At 31.9% G+C, this 13474-nt stretch overlaps 1 protein-coding gene across 1 annotated transcript in view; it reads right to left on the bottom strand.

Annotated features, from left to right (window-relative positions):
- Positions 1-13474, bottom strand: part of PAN2 (PAN2-PAN3 deadenylation complex catalytic subunit PAN2) — a 101519-nt gene that overhangs the window by 30542 nt on the left and 57503 nt on the right. Inside the window, exons 11-12 of the mRNA XM_072529703.1 lie at positions 9640-9799; positions 6630-6745 (exon numbers count right to left, since the gene is read on the bottom strand). Of these exons, the coding sequence (XP_072385804.1) occupies positions 6630-6745; positions 9640-9799 (276 nt within the window). The remainder of the gene's footprint in view (positions 1-6629; positions 6746-9639; positions 9800-13474) is intronic.

The following is a 13474-nucleotide window of genomic DNA, read 5'->3' as shown; positions in this document are numbered from 1 at the left end:
AAATTGCAATGATTTCCTAAAGCTAACTATTAGAGATCGCATTGATAAGGCTAGGTTCATGAAGCTATGCATTAATTGTTTAAAAGGAGGACACACTAGTAAATTTTGTCGACGGGGTAATTGTACGAAATGCGGATCAAAACATAATACTCTTTTGCATTTAGAACAACGTAATGTCAATTCGCAATCTAATTATCCTACACAAAATAGTGCAATCGTGGATTGTGCGCCTGCGCAATCAACTGAGGTAGCTTTATCAGCCTACAGTTCTATTGAACACGTTTTTTTATCTACTGTGCTCGTCCAACTATTCGATAAATACAACAGATCTCATACTGTGAGGGCTTTGCTTGACTCAGGTGCTCAATCCAGCTTTATTTCAAAAGACTTATTTAATGGCCTCCATTTGGAGAATATACCAACAGACATTATAGTGACGGGCATAAATGGTATTTCAACTAATATTACTACAAAATGTGAGTTACAAGTTCAGGCTATTCATAATGCCTTTCAATTCAAGAACCATTTTTTCGTTATTGACAAAATATCTCATCACTTACCAGTGTCCTATGTTAACGTGGCAGATCTAAAAATCCCTAGTCATTTAAAACTAGCCGATCCATCATTTTTCAAATCTGATAAAATTCAAATGATCATCGGATCGGATATGTTTTGGACTCTAATTTGTATTGGACAAATTTCGTTGGGTCCGAATAAACCTTTAATGCAAAAAACTAAATTTGGATGGATAATATCAGGTCCTACTGCTCAAAAAACCAACAATGTGTCTTGTAATTTGATTTTGAAAAGTGATAAAGTTAATGTTAATAAAACTTTGAGTCGTTTCTGGGAAATTGAGGAAGTGGAATCAAATCGGGTCTACACGGTGGACGAATACAAATGTGAAAAGCATTTCGTAGATCATTTTAAACGCGATAGTGACGGAAGGTTTATAGTCAAGTTACCATTCAAAGAAAATATTGAAAGATTAGGAGAGTCTTATACCATAGCATACAAAAGATTCTTGAACTTAGAGCGAAAATTAAATTCAAAACCAGAACTTAAAAAATTATACAACGAATTTATACAGGAATACCTGAATTTAGGACACATGAAAAAGGTAGAAAACCTGGACACCGCGAATTTATCGTACTATATGCCACATCGCGCAGTTATTCGACAAGATAGTCTTACTTCAAAAATACGTGTTGTGTTCGACGCTTCATGTCCTTCCTCGTCGGGCTACTCATTAAATAATTTGCAATACGTCGGTCCGACATTACAAGATGAACTTTTTTCTATTCTTCTGCGTTTTAGACAATATAAATGTTTTTTCGGCTGATATTGCTAAAATGTACCGCCAGGTATTAGTAATTCCAGACCAAAGGAGTTTACAGCGGATATTGTACCGCGAAAATTCAAATGATCCAATAAATGTGTACGAATTAAAGACTGTGACATACGGCACTGCGGCAGCGTCGTATCTAGTTATTCGATGTCTATTTCAATTAGCGGCTGAAAATGAATCTAAAAATCCTAAACTGGCGAATATAATAAGATCTGACTTTTATGTAGATGATTTGTTGAGCGGAGCGGACAGTGTTGAGGAAGCAGCCTGTATCTGCAAAGGAGTTTCGAATATTTTAAAACAGGGTTGTTTTGAGTTGAGAAAATTTTATTCAAATAATAATGATGTGCTAAAGTACGTAGAATCCGACGAAGTGGACTCATTATTTATAAATTTCGGGGAAAATGAAAATGCTAAAACATTAGGTATTACGTGGAGCCCAAATTCAGATCAATTAATTTATAAGATCAATGATAGTTTTTATACTCCTAAAATTACCAAAAGAATAATATTATCAGAGGTATCGCAGGTGTTCGATCCGTTAGGGCTTTTAGCTCCTTGCATATTAAAGGCCAAGGTGATATTACAATCGCTTTGGTTGGAAAAGCTGTCTTGGGACGAATCTGTCCCGTCAAGTATATACACTTCCTATTCTCAGTTTAGATCTGATTTGCCTGTATTAAATGAGCTTCGTATTCAAAGACACGCTATGTGTGAGAATGCGGCATATTTGGAAATGCATGGTTTTGCTGATGCATCGGAAACAGCGTACGGCGCATGCGTTTATATCAGGTCAGTAAATGCAGAAGGTCAGATATTTTCTCACCTATTGTGCGCAAAATCTAAAGTAGCTCCATTGAAAACCATATCTATCCCCCGACTTGAACTTTCTGCTGCTTTACTATTAGCCAGATTATCAAAAAGGGTGAGAACGTCTTTGAGAGTTAATTTCTCTCGTTGTATTTTTTGGTCCGATTCTACAATCGTACTGGGATGGCTAAAATCACCTCCCAATAAATTTAAAACTTTTGTAAGCAACAGAGTTTCTGAGATTCAAGACTCGACTAGTTCGGATTGTTGGAAGCATGTTAGCTCCAATCAAAATCCAGCTGACATTATATCAAGAGGAAGTACACCATCATCGCTTTTAAATAATAATTTATGGTGGTATGGACCGTCTTGGCTCACGGACAATGAAGATCGTTGGCCTAAAAAGCAAATATCAGATCAAAAGTTACCTGATATCAAGAAAATGGATGACCGTATTGCTTTCACGGCGATAGTGGACGATTTTATTATAAACAAATACTCCAATTTGGATAAATTAAAGAGAGTAACGGCATGGGTGATAAGATTTAAGTTAAAAGATAATCACTTGCGTTTTAAAACAAATTATATAAGTACCGTTGAAATAAAACATGCGTTTGATGTTCTCATCAAAATTGATCAAGATATCTATTTTAAAGCGGACATTACAAATTTGCGCACCAACAAACCGTTAAAATCAAATAGTTGTCTCCTAAGTTTAAATCCATTTATAGACGAATTCGGTTTTCTAAGGGTTGGTGGTAGGTTGAGTAATTCGAAATTTGCATTCGAGAAAAAACATCCTTTAATTTTACATTCTAAATCACATTTAATGTTTTTAATTGCTAGCCAAACTCATCTTGATTTATTGCATGCAGGGCCTCAGCTGATGCTTGCGACAATTCGCGATATTTTTTGGCCTATTGGTGGTCGGCTGTTGGTCAAATCAATTGTAAGAAAGTGCCTGTCTTGTTTCAGATTTAAGCCTCAAATAACTAAACCTATTATGGCCGCCTTACCAAAAGATCGTTTAAGTTCGCGACTACCGTTTGAAGTAACTGGCGTTGACTATGCAGGTCCCTTATTAATAAAAAGTCGCACAGGCCGCGGATGTAAAATTTCCAAGGCATATATCTGTTTATTTATTTGCGCGGTCACAAAAGCGATTCACATCGAATTAGTTTGTGATTTAAGTAAAGAATATTTTTTGTTGGCATTAAAACGTTTCGTTGCTAGAGGAGGAATGACCTCTCAAGTATTAAGTGATAATGGTTCCAATTTTATAGCGGCTAGTAACGAACTTTGTCAATTAGGTCGATTTTTATCTCAAAATGAAAATGAAATATCCGAAAGTTGTCATAAAGACAATATAAATTGGAAATTTAATCCTCCCTATGGACCACATTTTGGTGGTTTATGGGAAGCCGGAGTTAAAAGCATTAAGCACCACTTACGTCGCGTCACTAAGGGAGCTTCGTTTACTTTTGAACAGCTAACTACATTGTTGACGCAGGTCGAGGCCATATTAAACTCTAGACCTCTTTCTCCTATCTCCGATTCACCTCACGACCTTACTCCACTCACCCCCTCACATTTCTTAATTGGACGAGCTGGCAGCAGTGTTCCCGAGAAAAACTTTGTTAATACACCTTATAATCGATTGACTGTATTCCAGCATCTGTCACAACTTAAGCAGCATCTATGGAATCGCTGGAGTAAGGAGTATGTCAGTGAACTCCAGGCTCGTACAAAATGGAAGCAGCATTATGATTCATTGAGGAGGGGAGCCTTAGTTTTAATCAAAGATGATAACCTTCCTCCGATGAAGTGGAAGCTTGGAAGAATAGAGGACGTGATCAAAGGACCCGATGACGTATGCAGAGTTGCTGTAATCAAGACAGAACAGGGCCTGGTGAGAAGGGCATTTCCCAAGATTTGTCCATTACCGCTGGAAACAAATTTACAGACTGAGTGATAAATACAATGACACTTGTTTTTGTGAACTGAACATTTTTACTTTATATTTTAAATCATTAGTCTTGAGGACCTTTAAGTTAAGAAATTATCTATTTTATTTTTTATTCTTTAATATTTACCAGTTATAATGTTTTTCTTTGAAAGCTTCCCTCTTTCAAGGCGGGGGGCATGTTCATATTCTCTAATAATTTCTATTTTGTTTTAATTTTCAAATCGAACTGGCAACGTTGCTTTCTGCCAACATTGGGCATTTTGGGCGAGGTCGCTTCGATCGAGTTGTTGTTGTTCGATCGATGCGCGAGAGTCATGTACAAGCCGTTGCATTAAGAACACGTGGAAATAAAAAGGCACGTTTTTGTTGAGCTTGTAAGTCATTTCTAATTCATTTCCTGCACCAATTACCCAAGACAAAAAGTGTTAATAATCAATAAAAACAGTTTGTTTATTATTTTTCCTAAGAGTTTAATACATTTACATAGCAACGTCAATCCTCTGTAGTTATTCCTTCCGGTGACTTTCCAATCTTCCGGTAAATCTTCATTTTTCCATATTTTATTCATTCATTTACTCATATCAATCTTTTTATTAATATTTGTTCTCCATTTTTCCCCATGTTATTTATAATTCCTGTTGTTATTCTATCCACTCCAGGAGCTTCCAATATATTATTTTGTTCTTCATTAATGTAATCTTGGTTTATATCCGTAGTATTGTTTCCACCTTTAAACTATTTCTTTTGTTTCTGTAATTAATTCTCCATTTTTATTTTTTAATGCTGTATATTTCAGGTTTTTTGTGTTCATATCGTCTAGCTTTTGGTTACTGTTTGTATCTTCTTCCATTTTATCTCCAATTTTTTCTCAATTGTCTCTCGTTGCTGCTGTTACCAATATTTTTACCTTTTTTCTTTAATTTTTATAGTTATTTAATTCTCGTTTGTTTTGTCTTTCAGATATTGTTTCCATGCATTTCTCTTCACTTTTGCTTCCTTTTTTATTTCTTCGGACTACCATGCTTTACTTGTTTCGCATGATTCCTAAGCTGCATCTAGTAGCAGGTCCTTGTAGCTGTTCCATAGGTTGTTTATACCATTATAGTCGACTGCTTCTTTTACTTTTCTAAGTTTTTCGTTTACTTTTTTCTCAAATATGTTTGCCATTTCTTTATTTTTTAGCTTATACATTTTTATCATCCCTTTTTTGGTTTTTCCTTTTCTGTACTAGGCTTTTTCTTCTTTTTTATTTTTTCTCGTGGCTTGTTACTACCATATAAAGGCCGCTGCCTATTTCGGGTCCTAAATCCATTAAGGATTTTTCATTGCGACTTTTTACTTTTATAGTATACATGTGGATTTCAATGTGTTTAAAAAATGTATTAGTTATTCCCATATTGTTTAAAGTGCAAAATTCTAGCAATCTCCGTCCATTGTTATTTCTGGTCATTTCTCCATATGGTTATATATGTCTAGTGTTGGTTTCGTCTTTTATTCCGACCCTACTGTTGAAATTACCTGTGCAATGTATATTTCTCCTCTTGCGGCTTCGAATGCAAACGTTCTCCGAAATTTATCTTTGCGTTGTGCGTTATCATCTTCGTTTGGTCGGTCCATACACTACTCTAATAGTTTTGATTACGGCTACTCGTTATCATTCATTTCTATTAGTAATATTCCCTTTCATCATGCTTTTATAGAAGTATATCTGTTTTTTACAGTATTTTCTGTATTATATACAACCTACACCTGCAGCTGCTCTTTATCTTCTGATGCTCCTCTATATATTAAGGTATGATTATTTTCCATTTTTACTATTCCTTGTCCTTTTTTCTTTGTCTCGAATATTGCTAGTATGCTTAATTCTGTAACTTAAAACTAGTTAGAACTACACTAGTTCTATTTCTCCACTTACATAATATGAATAAATCATGTTTAATTTAAGAAAACAAATGAATGATAGACACTTGGTAGATACTTATTTACTAACACTTTAACGTCTGTCAAAATACAATGACAGTTTGAAGCGTTTTCGTGACAAACCGAGAAAAAATTAAATTGGATTTTTGAAACAAAAAATATATTTAGAGTATTTAAAGCGAGTATTTAGAGCGATTTTTTATGTAAAATAGATACTAAGGTAACGTTTTAACCAATATGTGAAATTTAGTTAACTAGCAAATTTATTAATTGTCCGATATATTCCTAAGATTAAAATATGTTTTTCACATTTTGACATACAGTGTGCAATCAAAAAGGCGGTTTAAAATGTGATGATCGTATTTGGAATTGGATATAATATCGTGTGATAAAATTACATTGTTTCGTCTTTACCATCATGTATAAATACACGAAATGTTAACTATTTAATGAAATCTAGAAATAATAACAGTTTATCTTAGATAATAAACTTTTACACAATTCGTAAGTAGATATTTCGATTGCACAAAAAAAATGATTGGATTGTCACTTATGACCTAGCGATGATATACATGAAATACATACCTCATTTCCACATTTAAGACAACAATTTAATTGCAACTGTTTTGTTCCAAATAATTGACTAATGTCTGAAATGTCGTCCCTTCTTTCATCTTCCAATTTAATTTCGATATCAGCTTCTATAAAAAAAATATATGTGATTACTGTCGGATTTTTATAATGTAAATATTACAATATTTTTCTCTTTGCAAATACTCCGATAATCACTTAAATTTTGAATTAATAACATGATTATCCGCAAAACATTCTTTCTTAGCCGAATAATGAATATTTATACAGGGAGCAATTAGTAATTATTAATTCACTCAAGCAATGTGTGACACAGAAACAAATTTTCTTTTATAAGATTGACTGAGAGGCCTTTAAGAAATTAAACATGTATATTCTTTATATACTAATTTAGTACATCAAATACATTCTTCACCTTCTTAAAACCCATTAGATTTATAAAGGCTCCACCTCACGCCGGCATTAAAGGTAATTAATTAACTGATAAAGTAGCTGAAAACGATAGAACAATTCTAATTACCAATCTCAGATAAGAAACCAACCATCAAAAATCATATCAATCAAATCTGGCAAGAGATGTGGTATCATACAGATTCCAAACTAAAAACGATTAAACCAGATGCAACTTCTGAAACACCACCAATTCACTTTTCCAACGACAAGATCAAGTGCTCCTCAGCCGATAACGACTTGGTCACACAAAACTCACTCCTAGCTAAGAATTTTCAAGCGTTTTGTCAAACAACTATGTCAGTGGAACATATAGTGATGGATTGCCCAGTATACACTGCTGCTAAATACTGCAGTAACCGAATTTAGTGAAATGATAAAACTTCATATCTTATATATTAAAAAGTCTTCAAACTTTGTAAGAGATTATAATTTTTATTCTGTATATTATAAGTTTTCAACTAATATGTAAGATTCCAATTAGGGTTGAAGCTGTTAAAAACGCGAGGTATCAAAGATAAAGTAAAATAGAGTTAGGGCACAACGACACTGGTTTGACAAGTGATAATATGTAGTAAAATATAATGTATGTAGTATATATAAATATATAAATATATAAATATATAAATATATAAATATATATATATATATATATATATATATATATATATATATATATATATATGTATATATATGTATATATATATAAATATATAAATATATATATATATATATATGTATATATATATATATATATGTATATATATAATTTGTAGTATAATATATATCTATCGATGCATGCTTTACACAACTGATTTCAAACCAGTAGCGTTGCCCGCTAGCTCTCTTTTATTTTATGTTTGATACCTCGCCTTTTTAACAGCTGACAACCCTAACTTTCGACCAATTTTTCTCATGCAAACTTATATCATCATATTAAGAAAAAAATTAGCTTTAATTTTATATAAAAATCATGTGAATACGTCATGAGCAGCGTATTTTATTTAAAAAATAAATTAACGAAATACAATTTTTGTCAAAAAATAATAACTATAATTAAATCAAAAATATATGCGGCCACTTTTTATGTTCTCCTGATTTTAAATGTAGGTATGTAAAAATATGAGTTTGATTAACTACGTTATGAACCTAGTGATCCTGCAGTGGGATCTTAGACTATAACTTTACGTTACCTCGTTACCTTGGGATGTCTGGTAAGGGTTCTACTTCTCAAATTATATTGATTGCGGCGTCACTGGTCGCAAAAAGTGAAATATTAATAAATTAATATATGTATCTTTCTTTTATCACTGAATGTGGACTATCTACGCTTTAGAAACGTTAATAATACCGAAACAATATACAAACTAAAATCCACAAAAATGTCTTTGTAGCTCTATTTAATCAATATTATAGTTTTTAGTAAAATGAGTTAATGTTTTTACCTTTTTATACACAAATCTTACATCAATTCACTGAAATCTTGTTTATTAGTTCGATACGATAAAAATGAGAGCGCTGAGATTGCATTAAATATCTTTAAAAGCATGTTCTGAAGCTACTTTCTTATGACATTTTAATATTATTAACTATCTTTATTGGTAATTAAGCACAATTTAAAAATAAGGTTATTTTCATGTTTCGATTTCTATTTCCGAAATCTTTCGCAAAATACAAATTAGACGTACTTTCAACTGAAATTGTGATTAATTTCCATTAACGATACTAAATAATTTAAAAGCATGGATTTGACAAAATTAAATACAAAGAGATCTGCAGGTACTAACAGTCTCTGAAGAGTGCAAAAGAATTTCTAAACAATATCAAAACAGGTTGTAAGTGCATCCTAACACCCTGGCATACAATCTTCTCCACAACCAACAAGCGAAGGGGTTAAAGCAGTATGATCCCTTGGACCTACCAAACCGCTCATGACAGTGCTTACAGTAGTGGAAGCTACACCTTCAACAGTCTCCAGCCATTGTGATCTGTGCCGTTTTTAGTATTCGTGTTCGCGTATCTGTGTACGTGCGCATCCCACCGGTGAACAAACTAATATTTGTGTATGATGCTTTGGTCACTGGACCTTACATCTCTCTGACATTGTAAAGACAAACAATTTTACTTATTGTTTTTATTGTGAAACAGATTGTAAAAAATCTTAGATGTTAAAAAAAAAAGATATTGACTATAAGCACGTGTACTTGGTTGTATAGTAATTGTCAGTCATTTTCAGTAGGTCAAAATTTAAAGAACATAGCAAAAAATGATTACTAAATTTACTAGGCAGTTGTGACTACGATCAGTGAGCGGAGTATAGTGATTAACATCGCCATGGCCAATGCGGAACGGATGATAAGCCAAACATATTGATTGAGTTGAGTCGATACGAAAATACGGATCTGTGCTGGTTTTTCTAGCTGGTGGTTACTATAACTGCATTTATTTTAATGGTTTTCTTGATGTTTGGGATTTTTCAGTTATTCTGAATACATATTAATTCTTATTTTTGTTTTATTTCGTTGAATTATTTAAAAATTACATTGTTACTTACCTACAGGTGGCTTCTTTTCCTTAACTTTTTCTCCTGATATGCTGGGAAAATCGGTCTCTTTGTAAATGAAAAGTTTCCTAGCTGCTTTCCTTTCATCGTTTTTCTTTCGTGTTTCAGTTAATTCTACATGCATCTGGTGTAGTATAAACCTGTTCCAACTCTAAAAATGATCTATAAAAATCATTTGTGATAAAATACTATTTGAATAGTCAATAAGTGCGCTGATAAAACATTGCCAAACGTATTTGTTGTTTTACGAGAGTTACACTAAAAGTTTTGCAAAGAGCCATCTAGCGGAAGTTAGTCGACTTCGTTAATATAATTTTCGCAAATTTTAACATTTCTAATGTAAACATTGACAGATTGAAAATCCATTGCGTGATTTACCAGAAACAAATTTTCGAAACAATCATGAAAAAGGGAAATATCTCGTGAACATATTCGTACAAGGATTTTACACGATTTTATAGGTGGCCTAACCAAACATCAAAGCCAAAAATTCAAGCGTGGTCGCACCATCCTTAGTGACGAATTCTGTGACCGCCGTCCGTGAATAATGATGATGTGCGCCGCATGATTGAAGCAGATCAACATCTTACCTATCATGAGATTGATATATCGCCTGTATAATATGTAATCTAGCAGAAGGTACTGAGTTTTTTCTCTGGTGGTGAAAATACCAATTTTAGAACTTTCTTGTGTAAATTTTTTATTTAAAATGTTATTAAATGTTGGTTCGTTGTACCCATTATTTACTGCTATTTGCTTAATGATATTTAATTATATCTCCTATCTATTCTATCATCAAAAATAGATAAACACATGAAAAAGAAAGGAGTAACACCAGCATAACATAACACATAACACCTAGAACAAACAACAACTTAGGCTGATATATTAAAAACAACAAGAGCCAAAATTAAAAAGCATTTACACAGTAGTGCATACAAACTTAAATGTGGCGACAGCCCAAAAACTTACATCGGTCAAACTGGTAGAACTTTTAGCAAACGTATAGCAGAACATAAAAGGGCTTTCAATAATAGAAAAACAGATTCTACATACATTCTTTTAATAACGAATTTCAAATTCTTCACATCCAAAATAAAGACCTTAAGTTATCTTTATTAGAATCTATGGAAATTAATTAATTAAAAAACACAGACTAGCTCTATTTAATCAATATTATAGTTTTTAGTAAAATGAGTTAATGTTTTTACCTTTTTATACACAAATCTTACATCAATTGACTGAAATCTTGTTTATTAGTTCGATACGATAAAAATGAGAGCGCTGAGATTGCATTAAATATCTTTAAAAGCATGTTCTGAAGCTACTTTCTTATGACATTTTAATATTATTAACTATCTTTATTGGGAATTAAGCGCATGAAAAAGAAAGGAGTAACACCAGCATAACATAACACATAACACCTAGAACAAACAACAACTTAGGCTGATATATTAAAAACAACAAGAGCCAAAATTAAAAAGCATTTACACAGTAGTGCATACAAACTTAAATGTGGCGACAGCCCAAAAACTTACATCGGTCAAACTGGTAGAACTTTTAACAAACGTATAGCAGAACATAAAAGGGCTTTCAATAATAGAAAAACAGATTTTACATACATTCTTTTAATAACGAATTTCAAATTCTTCACATCCAAAATAAAGACCTTAAGCTATCTTTATTAGAATCTATGGAAATTAATTAATTAAAAAACACAGACATAATTCTGAATGACCAACTTGAGACAAACAGTTCTCCCCTCCTTAAATTATTCAGTTAAAGACTATAAAGTGTAAACACGTACCAAAAATAGATCATTTAAACAGCTTTAGTAATAAGATATTATAAATTTTGTGGAAGTTTTGAAAAAAAAGTTTTCAGTCTTTTATTGTTAATATAAAATGAATTTCTATCAAGTAACGGTCGAATCCATTACTTATGAAAAAAATGTTACCAATGATAAGACACAGCTCAAAGACGAAGAAATGGAAGAAAAGTATATATGAAAATCAGCTTGGAAAAATAAAAGAAGTGCTGCCGAAAGTACAGACATAATTTAGTCTCAGTTAGAAAACAAGATAAAATAGCAGCAAAAGTATGCCAAAAGAAAAACCCTCAAACAAAGAGGTTCCAAAAGTTTGATGAAGAATGTAAATACGTGATTCGGCAACGAAATGAAATAAAACTAAAAATGCTTAATAAAAAAAAACGTAAATGAACGGTGAAACTTCTAATGCATTTGGTATAATTTATAAAATTATGAAAATATCCAAAAGGATTACAAAATTGTGTAAAACATTTTCGGACATACCAGATCATCATCAGTGATACCTGAAAGTAAGTACATAATTCCTCTCTAATGGAAAGGTGTAAAATTTTGACTTAATAAAAACATTTGCTATAATTAATTACTTAAAGCATTTCGAAAAGCCACTTAGGTAGGTTTTTGTACAATAAACTCAAAATGATATAACAAAAAAAGAAAGGAACAAATATTTTTTTAATATAAAAGTTAAATTCAAAGTTTATATAGAAATACAAAAATTCTCAGAAGTATTATTCACTTCTTAACACAGTCTAAACACAAACTATTATAGTTTTTTGTCTAGATAGCGCATAACCACCATCACCTATTCTATCAAGTAACATATTCAGAAAAATCAAGCATCACATGAGAAATCAGTGTTAAGACTATCTTTGTTCTGAAGCTATTTTCTTGTGGCATTTTAAATTAATTACTATTTAACTGGGAATAAGCCACAATTAAAGGTTAAAATACGTTTATTGACGTTTCAATTTCCACTTCGGAAATCGTTCTCAAAATACAAACATTTTGTATTTTGAGAACGATTTCCGAAGTGGAAATTGAAACGTCAATAAACGTATTTTAACCTTTAATTGTGGCTTATTCCCAGTTAAATAGTAATTAAAGACTATCTTTGAATCATTGACGAACTAGTCTTTAAAAATGCACATTTAAAATGCCCCTAAAAACATTGTAACTTGATAGCATAATAGTTTAAGTATTTTTTAAAAATAGATTTGGCATTTGCCATGTAACAAATTTGTTTAGTGGGTCACGGTTAAAATGAGTGTTTTTTAATTTTGTTCCATACAATATTAAATAGCTTCGATATTTACATCTTTAATGTACACGACTGTCTACTTTCAGTTATTCGACAATTGCTGACATAGTTTAGGTAAATGCCTATTGTTCTTCAGGAAAACCGACCATGCATGCGTTTTGTTATTAAATATTACCATTATAATATATATTATAATGTATAGCTATTGACTAACACACCTGCACGGAATACATTTCGATACTTCAAACAAACTTTTTACTGACAATGTCAAATCATAACTGTCATATCATTAGGTTTGACTTATATGTAATATTCATGGTATAATAATCTAAAGTCCATTCGCTTAGTTCGGGCATATTATGACAGATTCATAGCTGGAAACCAACAACACAAAAGTTCCTATCTCGCAGTTTTAACAGCTTAAATAAAATTTTATTATAGACTCTTTCATTGAAAAGAGTAGAATTATTACAAATAGTGTATACTAAACCCATAACATTTTGGGTAGTATATATTTAAAAAATATATTTCAGTTATAATTTAACATATTCTATACTTTGTTTCAAGTTAAGAAAATAACATTGCGCTTATGGAGATCAGTGTTGCCAAAACTCTCAGGCACGTGTTGTTATTAGATTGTCGATATATGATTCATTCTAATCAGAGCCGTATTCAGCACTGTGTAGTTGTAGTTAATTAGTTTCACTAATAAAAGGATATGTATAGGTGAATACAAA

Source organism: Diabrotica undecimpunctata, chromosome 4 (assembly GCF_040954645.1).
Source record: "Diabrotica undecimpunctata isolate CICGRU chromosome 4, icDiaUnde3, whole genome shotgun sequence".
NCBI lineage: Eukaryota > Metazoa > Arthropoda > Insecta > Coleoptera > Chrysomelidae > Diabrotica > Diabrotica undecimpunctata.
Note: the sequence above shows the minus strand (reverse complement) of the source record. Positions and strands in the feature narration are given on the sequence as shown.